The 22,905-nt window shown below is 37.6% G+C and overlaps 3 protein-coding genes across 3 annotated transcripts; 1 reads left to right on the top strand and 2 right to left on the bottom strand.

Annotated features, from left to right (window-relative positions):
- Positions 1 to 949: 949 nt before the first annotated feature.
- BBK36DRAFT_150150 (hypothetical protein) lies at positions 950 to 4,185 on the top strand (the record flags this gene model as incomplete). The annotated part of the gene is made up of 4 exons (XM_024897575.1): positions 950 to 1,004; positions 1,239 to 2,071; positions 2,180 to 3,897; positions 3,957 to 4,185. The coding sequence occupies 4 exons, from the start codon at positions 950 to 952 to the stop codon at positions 4,183 to 4,185; spliced, it is 2,835 nt and encodes a 944-aa protein (XP_024752788.1).
- Positions 4,186 to 4,812: 627 nt separating this feature from the next.
- On the bottom strand, positions 4,813 to 6,698 carry BBK36DRAFT_1134216 (ornithine decarboxylase-like protein). The gene is made up of 2 exons (XM_024892230.1): positions 6,334 to 6,698; positions 4,813 to 6,280 (listed from the first exon to the last, which is right to left on the bottom strand). The coding sequence occupies exon 2, from the start codon at positions 6,238 to 6,240 to the stop codon at positions 4,900 to 4,902; it is 1,341 nt and encodes a 446-aa protein (XP_024752787.1). The 5' UTR covers positions 6,241 to 6,280; positions 6,334 to 6,698; the 3' UTR covers positions 4,813 to 4,899.
- A 4,742-nt stretch (positions 6,699 to 11,440) lies between these two features.
- BBK36DRAFT_1156039 (hypothetical protein) lies at positions 11,441 to 22,603 on the bottom strand (the record flags this gene model as incomplete). Its single annotated transcript, XM_024893888.1, has 3 exons — positions 11,441 to 11,450; positions 19,535 to 22,261; positions 22,317 to 22,603. The coding sequence occupies 3 exons, from the start codon at positions 22,601 to 22,603 to the stop codon at positions 11,441 to 11,443; spliced, it is 3,024 nt and encodes a 1,007-aa protein (XP_024752786.1).
- Positions 22,604 to 22,905: the final 302 nt, after the last annotated feature.

Genomic DNA, 22,905 nt, shown 5'->3' with positions numbered 1-22,905 from the left:
GCGAGTCCTGATCAGAGAAGTTGGTCAGCCATTACTTCAAGGTACTGATGCAGGGATTGGGCCAAAGTTGGGAGACAAACATGGTGAAGACGTGGCGCCCAGGCGATTCTCCCGTGTCTGAACGCAGAATTTGGCGATGGTAGCAGGCGCAGGATTCTTGCGCTCTACCTCGGACAATGAAAATTTCTCTCTTCTTGCAGAGCGGCGAAGAGAAGGAAGGCGTGCAGCAGGTCGTTCTTTGCGCCCGTTCTTTCGCCCAGTGCCGAATGATTCAGGCGTGTCGCCACTGTCACGGTGATAACACGGTGTCACGTGAGCGGAAGCTGAGCTCATTTTTCAATTGATACTGTCTAAATTCACCGCGGCTCTAGGTAACGCAATCTGCACTTCAAGTGCCTGTACAGTGCGCATACAGTCTCAATTCGCCCATTAAAACGCCCCTTATCGTCGCACGTGCTTTCGCGTAAAGTGGCAAGCGCGTCCTGCTGCCGCAGTAGACACTGTGAATTGGCATGGCCGCTATCACTTTAGGTAGTCACGGCTGATGGGAGGCGAGTTGCTGCCAACTTTTCATCCAGTCACCTCAGCCCGATCTTTTTTCTTCTGTTCGTCTGTTTTCTTCCCCCTTCACCAGACTGAAGCGACGAGGATCGGCTTCATCTCCCGCTGTTCGGTGTCCAAGGCTGCGAGACCGGTGGTCGTTCATCCGACAGTCACTTGAAGCCTCTCCCAGCGCTGTGAGTCTGTAAGCAAGCCCGAGGCTTACATATCAGGCTGGTGAACCGCTTCCCATCTGCAGCCCAATTCTCGTCCTTCGTTCCCGTCGGGGCCAAAGCCACCTTTCTCTCTTTGCGGGTTCACTGCAAGCGATCCCTTATTCTCTCATTCTCATCCGATTTGTGCCCTCTCAACGCCTTTCATCTGGCATCCCCGCGGGTGAAGCATCACAATGCCTCGTCGCCCCTCTTTGAAGGCCTCGGCCACCCCTGGACCAAAGACTTCCGGTATGATACAATTCGAGATTTGCCACCACGACCACATAATTGTTCATCTCTAACAGACCATAGCTCCTGAGAGTGGCCCCAGCAGCGCAACTGGCCGCTTGACCCGCGCCAGGTCTGCGAGAAACTCTGGCGTCTCTTCTGCGGCAGATGAACTGTCTATACCACCACCAGCGATCAAGGCGTCGCTGACAAGACCTCTCCGCGGTCGACTATCTGATGCATTCCTTGCGCAAGACGATGATAGTCTGACTACGGAGTCCGCTTCTTCGGCCCCTACGCCATTTGGACTGACTTCGGAAAGCGGTTACTCCACGCCTGGAACTAGTAAACTCCCGAGCCCTGCTGAAGGAGCTACCGCGACTGATAAAAAGACCCGTTCTTCCCTGGAAGTACGCATTCCTGCAAAGAGCAGGCTGCAAGGACCAGATGGGGATGAGCGAGCATTGCGGCGCAGCATCTATTCACTGAACTCAACTGCTAAGAGCAAGAGAGTGACGGAGATTGGAGACTCTGAGGAGGAAGACGATGACTTCCCGGAGAATTCTCGCGATGCCAAGGTCGCTCGCCGGTTGCAAAACGAAGAGTACCATGCAGCCAACCTCAGATCTCGTCGCTCCGATGCTACTGATACACCATCGTCAGTCTCGGCTAAATCTTTGGGGAAACGGCCCAGATCTCTCCTTAACCCCTCTACCCGTCGCGGGCCACCAACAAAGAAGAGCAGAGTCATCCCCGATTCTGATGACGACGTTGACATGGACGCTGAAATTGCTGCCGGTCTTGCACTAAGCGATGATGATTCAGATGGCGACGAATTTATGTTAGACGAGGACCTTAAGAACGACGATGAACAGGAAATAGCGGCTTCAAGTGACGATGACTTCCCACCGCTTCGACGGCAAAAGAAGTCGCCTGCTAAAAAGCGCGCCGCAGCTACTCGACCGTCTGCCGATGCTCCAACAGCCACCACAGCTGATTCCGAGCCCAGACGACGTCCGCCTCCAGTTTGGGACGATGATGATGACTTCTGGGGTCCTCTAAACCCTTACAGCTCGAGCTCTGACTCGGTTAGTGACCTTGATGAGATCGAGGCTGTTCGCCTATATCTGCCACTTCCTGATCATTTGCGGGAAGCTGCAGCCAGGCGCCGTGCATACAGACGAGGCAAAAGCGAGAGCCGTGCTACCAAGGAACGGAATCGTCTCGAAAAGCATCATCCAGAGCTCACTACCATGTGGAAAGACTTGGAAAGTATGCCCGTGATGAAGGCTGGCAAGATCGACCAACCAGCGAGCATCTCAAGGCAGCTCAAGCCGTTCCAGCTCGAAGGTGTTGCTTGGATGAAGGCAATGGAGAAAATGGAGTGGAAAGGAGGACTTTTGGGCGATGAAATGGGCCTCGGCAAGACTATCCAAGCAGTCTCCCTCATCATGTCCGATTATCCAGCGAAGCAACCCACCCTGGTCCTCGTCCCCCCTGTCGCTCTTATGCAATGGCAATCGGAGATCAAATCCTACACAGATGGCACTCTCAAGACCTTTGTATTCCACGGCACTAACCAGAAGGCCAAAAACATCACTGTCAAAGAACTCAAGAAATACGACGTGATCATGATGTCCTACAACAGCCTCGAGTCCATGTATCGAAAGCAGGAAAAGGGCTTCAAACGCAAAGACGGCATCTACAAGGAGAAGAGTGTCATTCATGCCATCACTTTCCATCGCGCCATCCTCGACGAAGCACACTGTATCAAGACGAGGACTACAATGACCGCCAAAGCCTGCTTCGCGCTCAAGACAGAATATCGTTGGTGCTTGAGCGGTACACCTCTGCAGAACCGAATCGGAGAGCTCTTTTCTCTGGTGAGGTTCCTCAACATCAAGCCCTTTGCATCATATCTCTGCAAGCAATGTCCTTGCTCGACGCTCGAGTGGTCTATGGACGAGAACAGTCGCTGTTCCGACTGTGGGCATGCAGGCATGCAACATGTATCCGTCTTCAACCAAGAGCTTCTCAACCCTATCCAGAAGTTTGGTAACCTGGGTCCTGGCAGAGAAGCCTTCAAGAAGTTGCGATTGATGACAGATCGCATCATGCTGCGGCGTCTCAAGAAAGACCACACCAACTCCATGGAACTTCCCGTGAAGGAGGTGCATGTCGACCGTCAGTTCTTTGGAGAAGAAGAGAACGACTTTGCCAACAGCATCATGACCAACGGACAGCGCAAGTTCGATACCTACGTTGCGCAGGGCGTTCTCTTGAACAATTATGCCAACATCTTTGGTCTCATCATGCAAATGAGACAGGTTGCCGACCATCCCGATCTGATTTTGAAGAAGAACGCCGAAGGAGGGCAAAACATATTGGTCTGTTGCATCTGTGATGAACCAGCAGAGGACACCATCAAGAGTCGTTGCAAGCATGACTTTTGCAGGGCGTGCGTCTCCAGCTATATCAAATCGACAGATGAGCCAGACTGCCCACGATGCCACATCGGCCTGGTCATTGACCTTGAGCAACCAGAAATTGAGCAAGACGAAGCCTTGGTCAAGAAATCTTCCATTGTCAATCGCATCAAGATGGAGAACTGGACCTCCTCGTCTAAAATCGAGCTTCTGGTTCACGAACTTCACAAACTGCGTTCGGACAATGCCACACACAAGTCCATCATCTTCTCCCAGTTTACCACGATGCTGCAGCTGATCGAATGGCGACTTCGGAGAGCTGGAATCACCACTGTCATGCTCGACGGTAGCATGACCCCCGCGCAGCGGCAAGCATCAATTGAGCACTTCATGAACAACATTGACGTGGAATGCTTTCTGGTTTCGCTCAAGGCTGGCGGTGTTGCACTCAACCTCACTGAGGCATCACGAGTATTCATTGTAGACCCGTAAGTAAACTTCTTCCCAGTCACTATACTTGTATGTTTGGCTAACATTGCATTGCCAGTTGGTGGAACCCGGCGGCTGAGTGGCAGTCTGCTGATCGCTGCCATCGCATTGGACAGACACGACCATGCATCATCACGCGCCTCTGCATCGAAGACTCTGTCGAAAGCCGAATGGTGCTGATTCAGGAGAAGAAAACAAGCATGATCCACTCGACCGTCAATGCCGATGATAAGGCGATGGACACCTTGAGTCCTGAAGACATGCAATTCCTTTTCCGCGGTTCATAGACGCGGTTAGAATCTTTGCTCTCGGCGTAGAGGTGGCCGACCGGCATTGACATGGTCAATTGGTCACGGAACGCACCGTTGTGAAAGTATATGTCGGTCATCATTTTCAAAGGGAAAGGCGTTGGAGGTTTAACGTTCACGTTGTCTGATATTGTAAGAATTTTGGTACGGTCGCTAGTGTAGACGGCTACCGACACACTACTAGTGTTGATGATATATGAAAAAGAACCTTGCTTTGCTTCACTTCATTGTTGGCATCGGCATGTTCCGAGCTTTCTGGCCATGCGGCAGGAGGTCCATGGTGACACGTTGGAGCGATCAAAGCTCGATTCCATCTACAGTGAAAGCTCGAAGCCTATCAATCTTTGATGAAGCCGCCAAGGGTGAGTTCAAAGGGGATATCAGGCAGAAGGGACCATCAAGGTGAGTGACGCAAATGGAAACGGCAGACAAGAAAGGCACAATGCATCTTTACGCGAACTCGAAATCGTGTGCAAACACGTCTTTTCAAATCGTCTATCTACACTCGAGAATCTTCTCTCGTCATGATAAATAACTTGTTATAATACAGGCCGCAAGTGATTGTGGCCTCTAAGCCTGTGGTCAAAAAGACCAATGCCAAGAAAGTAATCCGCTCCCACCATTCCATCTCTCCTTTTTTTTGTTGTTCAGGTACATGCAAAGGGCATGTGTCGACGTGACACATTGTACCATCTAGAGGTCCAAGAGAGCCTTGGCGCCAGACTCACTGTAGACGTAGATGGTGTCGTGGGCGTTGGGGAACCCATTGAACTGGGTGGCGGAGCACTTGGTGTAGGCTCCCATGTTCTCAAAGTAGAGCCAGTCGCCAACGTCGAGGATGCGGTTGAAGCGAGTGCTCTGGCTAATGAGATCGATGCCATCGCAGGTGGGACCCCAGATGGAGTACTCGATGCCCTCGTCACCCGGGGCCGGCTCGGCGGCGTAGGTGTTGTAGAGGGTCTGGCCACCGGCGTGGAGGATCTTGGCAACGGGGTGCTGGTGGTCGAACATGATGCTCGAGAAGTTGCCGTAGACGCCGTCGTTGATGTAAGCCATGTAGCTGGTGGTCTTGGCCGCGGGATCGTCGACGGTGCGGCGAGCGATGATGTTGCAGGCAATGGTGAAGGCGGTGGCCACGTAGAAGCGGCCGGGCTCAGCAATGATGTCAACGCCGCAGCCGGAGGGGAAGTACTCGGCCAGGGCGTCGTCGAGAACGCCAGCCATGGTCTCAAAGGTCTCCCCGCAGAAGCCACCGCCGACATCGAGGACGCGCAGATGGAAACCATAGGTGAGGGCCTGCTGGAAGACGGTGTGCGCGTCGACGACGGCCTTGCGGAAGGCTGCGGGATCGGAGGCGCCGGATCCCACGTGGAAGCTCACACCGACAACGTTGAGTCCCAGCTCCTTGGCAAGGGCAAGGAGGCTCTCGGTAGTGTCCATGGGGGCGCCAAACTTCATGCTGAGGCGGCACAAGCTGGAGGTGTCGTCGGTCATGATGCGGAGGAAGAGCTCGGCGCCAGGGAAGAGCTTGGCGATCTTGTGGAGCTCATCAGCGTTGTCAAAGGTCATCTGCTTGACACCAACCGACTTGACGTAGCGGACATAGGAGTTGGTCTTGCAGGGTTGGGCGTAGATGATGTGGTCGGGGCTGACACCGAGGCCCAGGACCTGTTCAATCTCTCCCTTGGAGGCGCAGTCAAAGCCGGTGCCGAGTGCAGCAAGGAGCTGGAGCACCTTGGGATCGGGGTTGCACTTGACGGCGTAGAAGGGCTTGACGCGGGGCAGGTTCTTCTTCCAGCGGAGGTGCTGGCGGTAAACCTCGCCGAGGTCTGCGACGAAGAAGGTGTCTTCTTCACCGGGATCGCAGAGCTCATGGTTGACGGCCCCCACACGCTGGTGGAAGGCCTCACCGATCAGTTGCTTCGGATCAACAGCAACATTGTTCTGAAGAGCACCCAGATACTGGGGCTTCTTCTTCACAACGTGATTATGGAAGACATTTTGGACGTAGTTGTCGAGGACAGCTGTTGCCATAACCATATCCCAGGAGGTTGACGGGGGGGACGTTGACTCTGTGGGATGAAGAGAAAAAGTAGTTCGAAGGGATCAGGTCCGAAGCTGTTTTCCGAAGAAACGAGGAACTGTGCAGCTAAATAGCCAAGCGGTTGTTAGGGTGGTCGAAAGCGATAGCAGACTGTTCCCTCAGTGATCTGGCGAGGCCTCCTCGACTCTTCCTCGGCGAGAGGAAGAACCGCAGAACTCCTCCTATGCGGCAGCTGATGGGTGTCGTCCAACGACGGAGGCGGTGTCTGGTGACGAGGCGGCACGTCGAAGAGCAAGAAGTCGTCGAGGCGCTTAGAGTGACCAAGCGGCGGGAGGAGGGATGGTGTTGATGATGTGAGGGGGCTTGCGCGCGCAGAAATCTTTGTCAGTCACGGCCTGGGGAGCCGTGATGAGAGAGGATGAGTGCCTTTGTGGAGACCAAAGGCACCGTAGGGGGGTATCGGTGAGAGGAGAAGATTGGGAGTTCTATAGAGGCGGAGAGAAGCCTGTTAGCTTGATGGCTCGTCAAGAATTCCACGCAATTTATGTGCTTGGCTGAGCTTGTCGCATCACAGCCATTCCGTCCCGCCGACACCGATCCTGAGAGCCGACAATCGAGATCCGCAGTCGGCGAGCCTAGACTCGACTGACGAAGGGAGTCATCCGGAGTGTCTGTGGCGGTGACACTCGCCTCGCCTCGCAATGCCAGGAGGCGCTCGTGAGGACACGCAGCTGGAAAAGGAGTCGCGCAGAGGAAAAAAAAGCAAGGCAAAACAAGCACCTACCTAGAAACCTGAGATTCTAGAACCGGCGACGGCAGTAGCGAGAGCACCGAGACACGAGCCTGTGAGTTGCGATTTGCAGAAGCGAAGAATAAAAAGGAGGATGCGGTCGAAAAGTTGTGGTTGTTGACGAGGGGTCGAGCTTAGGTTTTATCCCGTCAGTGTCCCATAAGAAAAAAAGTTTTATACCAAGAAGCGCAAGGAATATTACCTCTTACTGCAGCCCAGCCCGGGTACGTACCTGCGTGTACTGTAGCGGGAACCGGGAACGGCTTGGTGCCGCCCACAATTTGGGCGAAATTTTGCTCTTTCTTAGTGGCAGCTGGGGGCGGGATTGAGCGGGTGCTGGGCCAATGGGGAGGGAGCTTGGACAGCCAGCAGCGAGTCGTGGATTTGCGAGCATCTACACGTATTTGACGCAACAGAGCTGCAGCTGTGTGATACGAGTATTCAACTTTCAGAAGTTGCATTAGAGGAGTGTCGTGTACGAGATGCGGAGTGACTGACTACGTGTACTATCTCAGCTCAACTGACTGGTGCCACAGCCTTATTGGTATCACCGGACGTAATACCAGGTACAGCCATCGGGCGCTGTTGATGCGCAGGCACCAACTGGCAGCCCTGGCATCAATGGAGACGATCGCCTCCAAGCTTCCCCTGTCGATGCCTGGACTCCATTCTTTTCAGCGCAACATGGAATCGAGTCGTCATCTGTGCCCAAAACCTCCGGCACCTTTTCCCCGTCATTAATATGCCACTACTAGTACTTCTGTAGCTCAAGCTGATACCTGACCTTATTACTACTCGTACATTGATATCCTACCGAAACAAAATGATGCCATTGATAAGGTAGGTATCACTGTCGGTTCTTCTAAAAGCCCAATGGAAACAGCTGCTGTCTTCCTTGTACCTTGTACCGCGGGCTGCCTCCAGAAGATGCCCGCTTCTCTGCCCTTCCACTCAACACCATCCTCTAATAATACAACTCGTCAACTGCGTCTATTTTTTTTTCTCTTCTCCTCCTTCCCCGATAAGCCAGTAGCGGAAGTAAACAACCAAAACAAATAAAGAACAGATACACATAAACCCTATCCAACATAGGTACACTTCCCCCCCCCCCTACCAGCACCCCTCACGCGACCACGGTACCAATCTGGACATGTAAACAGAGATTCGCGACGACGGAAGAGTCATTCTCTTCCCACGAGGGCCAAGAAGAAGCTTCTGCCATGCCGCCGCCACAAGGGCCTTTGGAGCAAAGGAGAGAAAAAAAAAAGGCAAAGTTCAATGGGTAGAAACTGTAGGTATATTGGGAAAATAGCATGTGATTTGATTGGCTGGGTTTCGCTCAAACTTTGCCTCTCTGCCTTCTGTTCCCCGAGCTTCATGCAAGGGAACTTGCAAGCCTTTTTCTCGTTGCTTTTGCTTGCCACCGCTGATTTATCCCTTGTATCTTGATGTACTAATGTAAGGTAGGTAAAATCTACCAGAACATTCAATTGCCTGAAGTTGCGTATGCGAGCCCACGTAATCCGAGTACCAATACGTATAGTAATACCACGACGCCATGATGTCTTGTTGTCTTGGAACCCCAGGTAGGTCGGGAGGCAGATCAAAGCATAACCACGCCGTTTCACAAAAGGCAACGCCCCAATCCTCTCTATCCAAGCCTCCAAACAGATCAATATCTACAAGGCTTCTTCAGCCTACCTAAACATTAAAGCGGTATTATCACTGTGCCCTACAGTATTTCGTAGCCAAGTCAAACCAATCGTCATTCTCCACCAAAAGTGCTGTCTATCCCCCCCTCTATACCCAGTTATCAAGCCCCTGACCCTATGAATTGTGTTCCGCATCTAAGTGCTAGTGATAAAACGCAAGCAATACATATATGAGGCCCGTATTATATACTAGGGGGGTCTTAAAAATGACCTGCGTTTCCTAACCTAGCTCTACTAGGTTAAGGGGGATGCTAAATAGTAAAAAGACTATTAATTTATAAAAAAATTAAATATATAATTTATAGTATAGTCTTTATAAAAATAAAGGTATTTTAGTTTAAATTAATAAATTTAGTATTTTTATAATAAGGTATTATAAAATTATCTATTAAGATAAAAAAAAATATAGCAATGCGCTTTATAACTAGAAGCTATTATTAACGCCCTTACTAGCGCCTTTATTAATGCCTTTGCTAGCGCCCTTATTAATAGGCTTAATCTTAATACTAAATTTAACCTTAAGGAGATTAAAGCTATACTTTACTATAATCTCTATACTATTAGCTTTATAAGAAAGCTCCTTTTAACTTAAAGCCTGTCTTTTAACTTTTAAGATTATAAAGTTAATAGCTTTTTTAATAATCTTCTTATTATAGTTCTTTTAGTAAGGCTATAGTATTAGTAGCGCTTAGCTTTTATAAAAATAGCCTTAAAAATAAAGTGTTATAACAGCGCCTATAAGATATATAAATACACTAGGCTATAAGGGCTTAGCCCTGCCTTTACCCCCTTTCCTTTTAATATATAAGGGCTTTTGCCTACCTTCTAGTAGTATACCTTAAGTAAGAGTTAATATACTTTTTAATACCTACTTAATAACTACTTTATAATAATTCTCTTACTTCTCTTACTATTACTTAAGTAAAAAAAAGCTAAATTACTATATTTACTTACTGCTTATAGTATAGTGTTTTTATTATAACTTTTATATAAATTATGCCTAAAATAACCTTAATTACTTAATAATAAGGTAATACTATAAGTATAGTAATATAAAATATCCTTATACTTAAAAGTAATACCTTAAGCTTAAAACCTGCTTATAAAAATATACTAACTAAGATTAAAAAAAAGACTAGAATATAATAGCTTTAAAAGACTGCCTAGGCTATCTTAAACTGCATTTAGTAGCTAAAGTAATTAATTACTTTTTATAAAAAGGAATAAGAGTTACTTTATGCCTTAGCCTTAGTAATTAATAGCCTTTTAAATTATTATATACTTTTTTATAATTTTTTATTAAGTTTAAATAAAGAAATAAAAGTTAAGTATATTTAATAACTTTAGGTTAAAGCTAACTTTTAAATATATAATAAATAGCTAAGTAATTTATAATAAGCCTTTAATAAAGCCTTTTAAAAATACTATAAGAATAATAAAAAGATCTTTTTTATACTAAATAATATAAATAGTAAATACTATATATATTAAAAATAATACCTTAATAAAAAAAAAGTAAAGGCTATTAATTTTAAGTATAATTAAAATAAGTTTAAGAAATAAAATAATATTCTTTTAAAAGACACTACTTATTAAGACTTTTTTTATATTTTACTATTTAATAATACTTATTAATAAAATAACTAGTTTTTAAAAGAGTTTTATATCTATCTTAACTTTTTTAAAAAACAGTTCTTAATTTAAAATAAAAAGCAGTAAGCCTTTAACTTTTATATTAAGCTTTATTTTAAATTATAAACTTATATTAAGATATATTATAAAAATATCCCTATTATTAAAAAAAAGATAGTTTCTTTAACTAACTATTTTTAAAACTTCTTAAAGCTTAATTATAAAAAAAAATAAAAAGACTAATAAAATAATAATATAACCTTAATAAACTTAAAATAATACTATTTTAATTATACTATATATCTTTAGCTATATAATAAAAATAAAGTAAACCTTAATTATACCTTTATTAATAATAACTAAAACCTTTTTAAAAAAGGCTTAAAATGCTTTATTTATAAAAGCCTTATATATTTTACTAAGCAGTGCTTATAATAAGATAAAAGAAAGTTAAAAAACTAAAAGTAGTTAAGGTAATTACTTATACCTTAATTACTTTTATAAAGTTATAAATAAAATAATAATTTTAAATATTAATAAAGATATAAAAATTAAACCTTATTAATACTTATATAATTTTAAATTATAATATAATTATAAACCTTATTAATATTACTTTTACTTAGGCTTAAAGACTATAATAAATACTTATTAATTACCTTCTTATACTAATTAATATTATAAAGTTAAGCCTTTTTAATTATAAAGTATAAAAAGTTCTTTTTTATATTATAAATATATAAAGTATTATTTATAAATTTATATAAATATATATTATTATTAATAAAGACTTAAGAATAAAAGAAAACCTTATTTTATTAAAAATGCTTATAGTAGTTAATAAATATATTAATATATTATAAATTAAAAAGTAGTAGTTTAAAATTATAAAAGAATAGGTTTAAAAGATCTAGCTTTAAAAATTACTTTAAGCTATAAAAAAAAATATCCTTATTTTTATAATAACCTTTTAAAAATATAAGATTAATATTAAAAGAGAATTAGTTATAAAAAATAACTTAATAATACTTAATATCTTTAAAAAATTAAAGGGCTTTAAGAATATCTTTAATAATAAGTAATTTAATACTTTTCTTACTTATAAAGTAATTAAGTATAAGATTCCTTTACTTTTAAGCACTACTCTCTTTTATAATAGTATTTATCCCCTTTCTTTTTAAAAGCTTTAAGTATTATAAAAGTATTTAAATAAGAATTTAAAGGCTAGCTATATATAACCTTTATAAAGTCTTACTAAAGCCTTAATCCTCTTTATCCTTAAAAAAGATAAATCCTTTTAGCTATATATAGACTATTAAGGTCTTAATATTATTATTAAAAAGAATTATTACCTTTTACCTTTTATTTTAAAACTGCTTAATTAATATAATAAGGTATAATTCTTTTTTAAAATTAATATATAAGATATATATTATTATATTTATATAAAAAAAGAAAAAGAATAAAAAATAGCTTTTTATATATAATATAGCTATTATAAATTCCTTATAATACTTATAAAACTTATAAATACTTTTATTACTTTTTAATACTATATATATAATATATTAAAAAGACTAGTAAATACTATTTATATAATTTACTTAAATAATATTTTTATTTTTTTTAAAATTAAGAAAGAGTATATAAAGTATATTTAATAAGTGCTTAAAAGGCTTTAAAATATATAGCTATATACTAAAGCTTTTAAATACTCTTTTTATAAGAAATAAATAAAATTCTTAAGCTTTATTTTATTTATAAAAAGGATTATTATAAACTTAAAGTAAGTTAAGTTAATTTAAACCTAGCTTAAGCTATAAAGCTATTATAAGATCTAGGTCTTTTTAAGGTTTTATAACTTTTACTATTAGTTTATTTAAGGTTATTTAAATATAGCCTAACTCTTAACCTTTTTATTAAAGGGCAGTAAGAATAAGAAGAAGCTAGAGAATTTAATATTAAACCTTAAAAAAAAGGCTGTATTTCTTTAACTATAAGATAAGTTTAATAAAGTACCTTTATTATAATACTTTAACTTTAAGTAGTTAATATATATTAAGACTAATATATTAAAGTATATAATAGCTAGTATTTTATCTTAACTTAATAATAAAAAATAATACTATTTAATAGCCTTTTAATTTTAAAAGTTTATATTAATAAAATAAAACTATAATACCTTAAATTAAGAGATATTTACTATTATAAAGTTTTTTAAATATTAGTAATACTATATTAAAAAAGTACTAAATTTAGTAAAAGTATTATTAAATTATAATAACCTTTAGTCTTTTATAAAAAAGCTAAAGCTAAATAAATATTAAGTATAGTAATATATAAAGTTAATGCTATTTTACTTTATAATTAAGCATTATATAAGGAAAAGTAACCTTATAAATATATTTTTAAAATAAGTAAATTATTATAAAAAATCCCTTTTAAATACTAATTTACTTTTTAATTTAATAAGGTAATTATAAGTATATAATAAAAAGCCTTTATAAAAAAAAACCCTTAAATAAAAGACTAGTTTAAACTTAACTTAAAGTCTTATTTTATAATAATAATAAAAGTTTATATTTAGTTTATAATAATAGCTATTTAAGATAAGACTTAAACTAATAAAAATATAAAAGAAAAGGTTATAAACTTATTTAAACTAGCTAACTAGGCTAAGGTAATAGTTAATTATAAGTAACTTGCTTTTTTATAAAATATAATATATATTAAAAAGGTATATAGTATAAGAGTTATTAATAACTTACTAGCCTAAATTAAAAAGGTATAAAAATAAAATATAAAAGTAAAAAAGCATATTATATAAATCTTAAAAAAAAAGCTATATAAAAGTAATAAATACTAGAATATAAACTAAAAGATATTATAATTTAAAAGACTAATATATATTCTTAAAGATATATTACTTTATAAAAAACTCTTAAAGCTATATTATAATAATCTACTAGCAGGCGATTTTAATAAAGAGTAAATATTAACCCTTTTTAAATAAAAATTCTAATAGTATAAAATAAATTAAAAGGTCTAGGCTTATATTAAGAAATATTAGATTTATTAAAGGAATGTAATTTATAAGCATTAGCCTTATAATAAGCTTAAATCCTTATTAATTTCTAACTGCCTTTAAAAGGAAGTTAGTATAAACTTTATTATAAGTCTTTTAATAGTAATATATAAAAGAGAAGAGATTAATATAATTTTAGTAATTATAAACTAATTCTTAAAATATATACTTTTTTTTTTTATATTTATTATAATTAATACTATATAACTAGTTAAACTTTTTTATAAAAAAGTAAAGCTTTAGTATAAACTAGTTAAAGGAATTATATTAAATAAAGGAAGTGTTTTTATAAGTAAATTCTAGTTAAAATTATACTTTTACTTAAAGATTTATTAATAACTTTTTACTACTTTTTACTTATAAATTAATAAATAAACTAAAAGAATAAACTAGGTATTAAAATATTATTTATAATACTTTATAAAAACCTAATAAATAACCTAGCTAAATCTCTTTTAAAATATATAGTAAGTATATAATAATACTAAGAATATAATAACTAAGATAAGCCTATATAAGGCAGTATTTAAATATAATATAGATTTTTATATAAATATTAAGGATAATATTATAAAAAAGAAGGTACTAAATATATAAGTAAAAGTAAAAAGACTTATATAGCTTTATTAATAATTAAAAATCTAATAGTAAATTATAATAAAAAGAATAGTAATTTAGTATAATAAAAAGTATTAAAAGCTAACCTTAAAAAAAAGGGATTTAGTTAAATTATTAATAAAAAACCTTAAGCTAAAAGGAGAGAAAAAGAAGCTAATACTTAAGTTTATTAAACCTTTTTAAATTCTAAAGAAAATTAAAACCTAGGCATATTAGTTAGCTTTATTAAAATAATATAACTATATTTATAATATATTTTATATAAGCCTTTTAAAGCTATAAATAAAAAACCTTTAAAAAGATAAGAAGACTTTATTAATACCTCCTTTTAAAAAGGATAATAAAGAATAAGAAGTTAAAGAGGTTTTTAATAATAAAGTTATTTATAATAAACTCTACTACTTAGTTAAGTAAAAAGAGTAGCTTTTAAAATATAATTAATAAGTAGTTAAAAAAGATATAAGAAATACTATAAGGCTTATTAAAAAGTATCAGTAAGCTAAGATAAAAGTTAAATAAAAAATAAAAAAGTTATAAGTAAAAGATTAATAAAAACCCTAATAATAAAAATACTTAATAAAAAAGTAATATAATATAAAATTCCTATTTTTTATTATTAATTACTTAAGGTAATTTTAAAAATAACTACCTTAAAAATATATAAAAATACCTATAATATCCTTTTAATAACTAATTAGTACTAGTCCTAGGCCTTAATAAGCTAGTTTAAAAGTAAGGCTTATTAAATAAGGAAAAGTAATAGCTCTTTTATATTATTTATAATCTTATATTAGCCTTTATATATAGCTAATAATACTACTTACTAGCCTATATAATATTTATTAATAAAGAGTAAGTAAGGTTATATATTATATTATTATATATCTTAAGCTTTTTAAATATAATTAGTAAATTCCTTATTAAATTCTTAAAAGGCATTAGCTTAATAATATCTTTATAAATTTATAAAAAACTTACCTTATTTTAATAATATAATAAAAAATAAGTAAATTAGTAAAATAAAAAGGTTTTATATTTAGCTATAAGTAAGTAATAAGCAGTATAAATATTCTTATTAATTTTACTATTTATAAGACTATAGTTAAAGCAGTACTAGGTCTTAATACTATTAAAAGTAATATATAAATTATAGCTTAAGTATATAATAGCTTTATAATTTATTTTTAAAAAAAGGAGTTTTACTTTAAAATTCTTATTCTTATTCTTTTTAAAATTAGCTACTTTATTATATTAAACTAAAAGATAATATAGAATTTTAATATAATTAAGTATATTTTTAACTAGTATAATAGCTAGCTTATACTTTTTAAGCTTTATACTAGATATATTTATAAAAGGTTTAAAAAACTTATAAATAATAAAAAGCATTTACCTAGTTATAATAATAATAATAAATAAAGTTAGCTAAATTAAAAATATATTTAATAAATTTCTTATTATTATATATAAGCAGTTTTATAGCTAGGTCTTTACTATAGTCTTTAATAATAGCTTAAAAGCATTTTATATATTATAAGTAATTAATACTAAAAGGCTTTATATACTTTTAATATACCTTAATCTTATATAACTGCTTATTAATAGCCTTTATAATATATATTTAGTAAATAACTGCCTTTAATACTTAAATATACTTTTTATAATAAGTAAGGGTATTTTTAAAAGTAAAAGAGATACTATTTTTATTACTAGCTTTATTAATAGTATTATCTTATTAAAATATAAAGGTAAAAGCACTTATTTTAGCTAAATATATACTAAGTTAGCTAGGTTTAAAATAATAAGGAAAGTCTTATATTACCTTTATACTTAGTAAAAATATTATATACTTCTCCTATTTTATAAAGCTACTTATAAAGCAGATTATTTAAAAGATACTATTAGTTAAGCAGGTTAATTAGCAAGCTATATTATCTTATAAAAGGCTAAGGAAAGTATTAAAAGAAAGGTATAAAAGTATTATTAAAAAAAGGGTATAAAAAAAAGATATAAGAAATTTAAAAAATATAAGACTAAATAATAATATATATAATAATAAAGAAAAAATAGATTTTTATTAAGCTATTATATATATAAGGCTTATATATATTACTAGAGTTATTTATAAAAAGTTATATTATAGATTTATTAAAGAGAAAAAGTTATTTTAGTAATAAAGATACTGCTTTAAAAGGGGAGGATAATTATTATAATAGTGCCTGTAAGATATATAAGTATGCTAGGCTATAAAGGCTTAGCCCTGCCTTTACCCCCTTTCCTTTTAATATATAAGGGCTTTTACTTGCCTTTTAATAGCATACCTTAAGTAAGAGTTAATATACTTTTTAATACTTACTTAATAACTACTTTATAATATAAAGCTTATAATAAAAGTAATAATAATAGGAAATTTACTTATTATTATTTAGTAATATATAATAGTCTGCCTTTAATTAATATTATATAGCTAGGAAGGAGGTTATTTATAAGGTATAGGATTATAATACTAGCTTATAGTAGTAATCTAACCTTTTTTAACTAATAATAAAGGAAAGGAACTTTATTATAAGCTTTTTTATTATAAATTTATACTACCTCTTTTTTTTATACTGCCTGTTTATTATAATTATTTTTAATAAGCTAAATTCTAGTATTATTAATAAATAAAAAGCTAAATTTTACTATAATTAATATCCCTTAAAAAAGGCTTAATCTCTTAATATTCTTTTCTTTTAAACTTTTTATTTTAGCTATTACTATTATATTATTTAATATAAAAGTATATAAGGCCTTTTTAGCTTTTTTAAAAATATAAGATATAAAAGGAGTTAATAGTACTTTTAAAATAATAAATACCTTAAGCTAATACTAAATATATTTATAATACTAATTAATTATATAAATATAAAGGTTTAATATTAAGGCAGTCTTTTAATTAAAGTATAATACTACTAATATCTGCAGTATTATAGCCTTACTCTTTTTCTTTTCTTTTTAATAAGATAAGGCTTAGTTTAATAAAGCTTTTAATAAGCTTTTTAATAAGCTTTTTAATAAGCTTTTTAATAAGCTTTTTAATAATAATAGCTATAATAAGCCTAAGGCACTATTAGGATTAATATAGCTAGTAATATCTTACTTACTAATAGTTTTTATTAAGGAAGAGAGGGTATTTTAAAGCTAGTTTAAGATAATTACTAAGTTATATAAGAAAAGACCTATTTTCTTTTATACTAAGAGTATTATATATTTTTTAAATATTTAATTATAAATTTCTTAAAGATAATAAAAGAAGTTAGTTTTCTTAAAGTTTATAATACTATTAATAACTTTATAATATAAGATTTCTTAATACTAATACTTATAAAATTAAAAAGCACTAATATTAAAAGGTTAAAAATAATAAGTAAGATATAATAATAAAGAGAAGAGCTTAATCTTATACTACTTTATAAAATAAATAAACTTATTAATATAGTAATTTTTATATTTATTTATAAATAAGACTTTTATTTCCTTAAGGTCTTAAGGCTTTATATATTTCTTAAAGTATTAAAGCTATTTTAAAGCTATAATATTTATAATATAGCCTTTTAGACTTATAGCTAAAATTATACTACTTTTAAGGCTATTTTTAAATTATTTTTTAAAAAGCTAGACTTTAAAAAAGATTATAAATAAAAGAATAATATAGCTATTAGCTAAGATTACTTTTATAATAGTTATAAAAATAGTATTATAAGAATTAGTTAAAGTTAGGTTCTTAATTAAGATAAAAGTCTATAAGAGGATTTTAATAAAAAAATAGCTTATTATAAAGCTAGTTTTATTAAAATTCTATATATTTCTCTTCTTAACCTTATATTTTATTAAAAAATTATACTAGGTATAATAAAAAGACTTAACTATACTTTAGTTTTATATAGCCTTATATTTAGTATTATAAGATATTAATTTATAAATATAAAAGTGTCTTTTTATATAGTATATAAATCTCTTTACTTAAGAGTATAAAATAATTATAGTCTTGCCTTTAGCTATAAGAATTATATTAGTATAATACTAAAAAGCATAAAGTTAAATATAATACCCTTAAGTAATATAGTAATATACTTAAATAAAAATCTCTCTTTTTTTTTTTTATTATAATAATATATAGTTACTGCTATTAAAAGACTTTAAATAATATTCTTAAATTTAATTATAAACTTAAAAATAAAGAACTTTAAGGGCTTAGGCTGCTAATATAATAAACTTATAATAGCCCTTTTAATATAGCTTAGCTATTATAATAGTTTAGCGCTTAAGATTCTTAGTATTATATTACTAAAAGATAGGCCTGCTAATATTAAGATTAATTTATTATAATATAGTAAAATTAGCAGCTTTTAAAAAATCTATTATTATAAAAATAATTAAAAATAATAAAAGTTTAATAGTATTATTAAAAAAAGAAAATAAGGCTTATATATAGGCATTATTATAATTATAAAATTAAGCGTATTAGTATTATATATAAAGTGTGTTTTCTTACTTTATTATAACTTTAGTAAAATAACTTTTTAAATTAAAAGAGATATAAATTTAAACTAAAGTACCTTTATTTTTATAAAGACTATACTATAAATTATATATCTAATTTTTTTATAAATTAATAGTCTTTTTACTATTTAGCGTCCCCCCTGACCTAGTAGAGCTAGGTTAGGAAACGCAGGTTGTTTTTAAGACCCCCCTAGTAGTGGTAATATAAGGAGAAGCACCTCCGGGCAAACAAGCCTCTATTAACAAAGACTACTAGTATAACAAATACCTCACATGCGCTACTCAACACAGCCCCCCTTCCCCATCACTCACCTCCAGACAACATATCAGTCAATACTATCTACTACTTCTTTGCAAATGTGCTCAGCTCTTTAGTCCAGGAACCCAAAGCTCAGGGGCTCTGGCTCTGATAGAACGACCTGCTACTCCCATCTCATTCACGTCACTCCACGTCCGACTCTCTGTTTCCCCTCTCTTCGAGGAAGATCCAGTGCTTGTTGCTTGCGCAACGCAGCACGGGCCCGAAGTGCGAGTTGCAGAGACATAAGGCCGTCAAGCGTACATGAGTGATGGCGTGCGTGATTTTGCTCTTGCGTTGCTCTGTGATCTCCATGCCATGGGGGAAAGTGAGTCGGTCGAAACCGGACTCGGCAAGAAGATGTATCGTACCTGAACGCGTCTGTGCAGCAAAATAAAGAAGAAGAGAAAATGAAGGAAAAAAGAAAATACCCCAGTCCGATCAATGTACCCTCGGGAGAGAGAAGAAATCTTTCTATGTATAATGTACATCTTGTGTCGTAAATACATCCATATCATCACAACGTACCTATGCCGTAGCCCTGCTATTGACGCCCGTTTTCCCCATTGTACTCGTACACTTTGGTGTGCTAGGCCTGCCGCCTTACTCCTGAGAGCCGTTGACGTTCATCTCATGGACGGTCCAGGTTCCGTCAACCCAGCCCTGCTTTTCTCCCAAAAAGGTTGTGCGCTCCTCTCCCCTTTCGATAGCATCAACAAGGTACTTTTGTGCCACGTCTCTGACTTGGTCTTTCGTCACGTCCAACAACTGCTCTCTCTTCCTCTGCTTCATCTCCTCTGTGATACCGGACAAGAACCTCGCCATGCCCTCTTGGTTCACCGACTTCGGAGCGTCGACTCCCTGGAAAACGGAAATCTTGGCTTCCTCCAGGTCGCGATCGCTCCATTGCTTCTCCACTGCCCACCGGCCAGCATTGCGCATGATGCCCAGCGTGTTTTGTGGGTTAGGGTCGCGATACGAATAGAATCCAAAGAGGCCATCCAGGGCCTTTGAATAAGCTCCACCGCCATACGCACCACCCTTCTCTCGAATTTCGTGGTGAAGGTGCTTATGTGTTAACAGCTGTGCAAGAATCTGCAGCGGCGCACCTTCGGGTGACGTATAGGATGTTGTGGAGACAGAGAGGCCTCCGTAGTAGACTTGATATGGCAGAGGGAAGAAGGCCTTGCTATCTTTCGGGAGGGGTGACGGGCTGGTGTGCGGCATCCCTGATGCCTCTCGAGGCAGCGCCCCCGTAAAGCTCTTCAGCGAGTTCAGGTTCTCTTCCACGTGCTCGGTGCCGCACGTAAGGGCAGTGCGCATCTTGCCTCGGGTCAGGGCGAACTCTTGGATCCGCTTGAGCTTGCCAATGACATCCTCCAGCTGATCGGATTCAGGCCTGCTCGTCAACGAGGTGACCAGCTTAACCTGTGATAAGCCAGCCACCTGCTGCCGTAGCCAAGCGCTGCGGGTCAGGCTCGACTCGGCGTGACCCATCGCAAATCGATGTCCGGATGAGGCGATGTCGTTGACAACACCGTCGGCTGAAGCTTGCAGCAGCTGTCGAATCCGTAGCGAGGCCTCCGGGCTGTCGAAGTCGGTCTCCTGCACCAACTTGCGCAGAATGTCGTACATGACCGGTACGTTCCTGTCAAGTGCCATGCCAGTAAAGATAATGCCTTCGCTCGACTGCGTAAAGTCCGTGGGCGAAGCCGTGGAATGATAGCCGACAGAAACGCCGCCCGTCTTGAGCTTGATGAGATCCTCGAGCTGCTCCATCGTCATGTCTCTTGTGCCAAGACGCATAATGCTGTCCGTAAACAGGGGAATAAGCTCTCGAAGATCATCGGGCAGACCTTCCAGCGTGTTGATGGCGCGGAAGTAAGTGAGGCCATTGGTCGGCGCCTCTCGCCATTGGATCGGGATACCATCCGCAAATTCGTCTCGCACTACCGTCGGCTCGATTGATCTCGGAATGTCCTTGACATGGACAGTTGGCAGGCAGCTCAGGTCTTCGGTATTCGTCTTGTTTTGCTCCACCAGCAGGTCCTGCTCCTGCTTCTCGAACTGCAGGCGAGCAGCCTCCTCGTCACCGGCCTTCTTCACGGCGTCCTGGATTTTGGAAGATAGTCGCGCCTGTTCCTCAGCAATCAGATCCTCGCCGAAAGTTGCTGACGGTGCCATAGTGAAAGTCAAGGTGTTGTCGTTGAGCAGGTATTTGTCCATCAGGCCTTCAAGGTAACCGCCCTCGGCCATCTTGGCCTGGAAACCAGCAATGGTGTCATTCCAGGCCAATTGGTTGAAGGGATCGCTGCCATTAAACCACTTCGGCTTCAGTCTGTTGAGCATAGAATAACCAAAGTTGGCCGTCTTGTGCTTGAGGGAAAGCTCCAGCTGGTGCAGCGTGCCATCAATCTTGCCCTGGTCGAAGCCTTTATCCCTCACTTCGCGCAGGATCTCTTGAATCTTGCCCTTGACCTTGGGAACATCGGACTCTTGAACGCCAGTGAGGCCGATTGAGAAGATGCCACGCTTCGCATAGCTGTCGTAGCCTGCGTTGGGGCTCCAGTCGGCGCCCATGCCAGCCTCAATCAAGCCACGGTACAACGGCGAACCGTAGCCATCCATCAACAGTGTAGAAAGCAGTGATACGGAGAACGACTCCACTACATCCGTAGTGTCACCTGTTATCCAAGACACTGACGTCTTGTATTGTCGGTCCGGAGCAACCAATGGATCCAACGGCCCATGGAGGGTGACTTCCTTGGGGCCATTCAGCTCGATGGGCAAGTGGATGACCTTGTCCTTGGCAATCTTCTCAAATGCCTGAAGCCTGGCGTCAACCTCTCGCAGGTGGTCGGCCAGAGGCATGTCTCCGTAGGTGAACAGCTTGGCGTTGCTCGGATGGTAGTTTTCAGCATGGAAGTTCTTGAGTTGCTCGTAGGTAAGGTCCGTGATTTTCTGAGGATCGCCGCCAGAGTTGTTGATATCGGGGAAGATGTGATCGTGAAATCGAATGTAGTAAAGGTATCCTGCATCCGACATCTGCCCCTTCATCTCGTTGTACACGACGCCCTTGAAAACGAGCCTTTTGCCCTCTGCGTCTTCAGCCGATGGATTCTCGGGTCCAATTCGCCACCCTTCCTGGAGAAAGTCGGATTGCTTTAACAAGGGATGAAGTGTGGCGTCGAGGTACACGGACATGAGGTTCTTGAAGTCCTGCTCGTTCGTGGTTGCGAAGGGATAAAAGGTATGATCTGAAGCCGTCATTGCATTCATGAAGTTGGAGAGCGTCCGAGGGAGCATCTTGAAGAATGGGTCGCGAATAGGATACCTAAGATGTTGTCAGTCAGTCTATATCTCGGCGACTGCTGGAAGGGCATCCGTACTTCTCGCTGCCGCAAAGAGTGGTATGCTCCAGAATGTGGGGAACGCCGGTATCATCGGGGGGATTCGTCTTGAAGCCGATGGAGAAGACATTGTTGGTGTCATCACGCGCAATATGCAGATAGTCGGCGCCGGTCTTGTCGTGCTGCAGCTGCAGTGCCGTCAACTCCAGCTCCGGGACGTGCTTTGCTCGGATGAGGGTGAAGCCATGCAGCTTGGACCCGGGCTTCGGATACAGCGCGAGATCCGTGACGGTCTTGCGAGCCGTATTGGCTGCGTTGCGCAACATGGTGAGAGCGACAACGATCGATCGATCTATAAGAGAGGGGGGAGAAGAAAGAGAAAGACTCTAATTATACATGAGAGCTGCGCAGAATCTAGTATCAACTCATGCAAGTTCAAGAGAGAGAGAGAAAGGGGGAGAGAGAGAGAGAGAGAGAGACAAAAACAGCAGAAGAAAACGCGAATTGATGGATGACGAGGACCGTGATACTCCCGAGTTGCTCTGCCTGTCCCTCGAGAAAATTCCCGGGTCGCAGCCCGCCACCAGCCGCTGCTTAGTCAGGGCGGCCAGTGATGTCTTCGCCAAGG

Source organism: Trichoderma citrinoviride, assembly GCF_003025115.1.
Source record: "Trichoderma citrinoviride strain TUCIM 6016 unplaced genomic scaffold BBK36scaffold_2, whole genome shotgun sequence".
In the NCBI taxonomy this organism is placed as follows: domain Eukaryota; kingdom Fungi; phylum Ascomycota; class Sordariomycetes; order Hypocreales; family Hypocreaceae; genus Trichoderma; species Trichoderma citrinoviride.
The sequence above is the reverse complement of the archived record's forward strand: the minus strand, read 5'-3'. Positions and strand labels throughout refer to the sequence as shown.

Coding starts and splice junctions, on each gene's coding strand:
- BBK36DRAFT_1134216 (XM_024892230.1), bottom strand. CDS start 6,240: ATGGCAACAGCTGTCCTCGACAACTACGTCCAAAATGTCTTCCATAAT.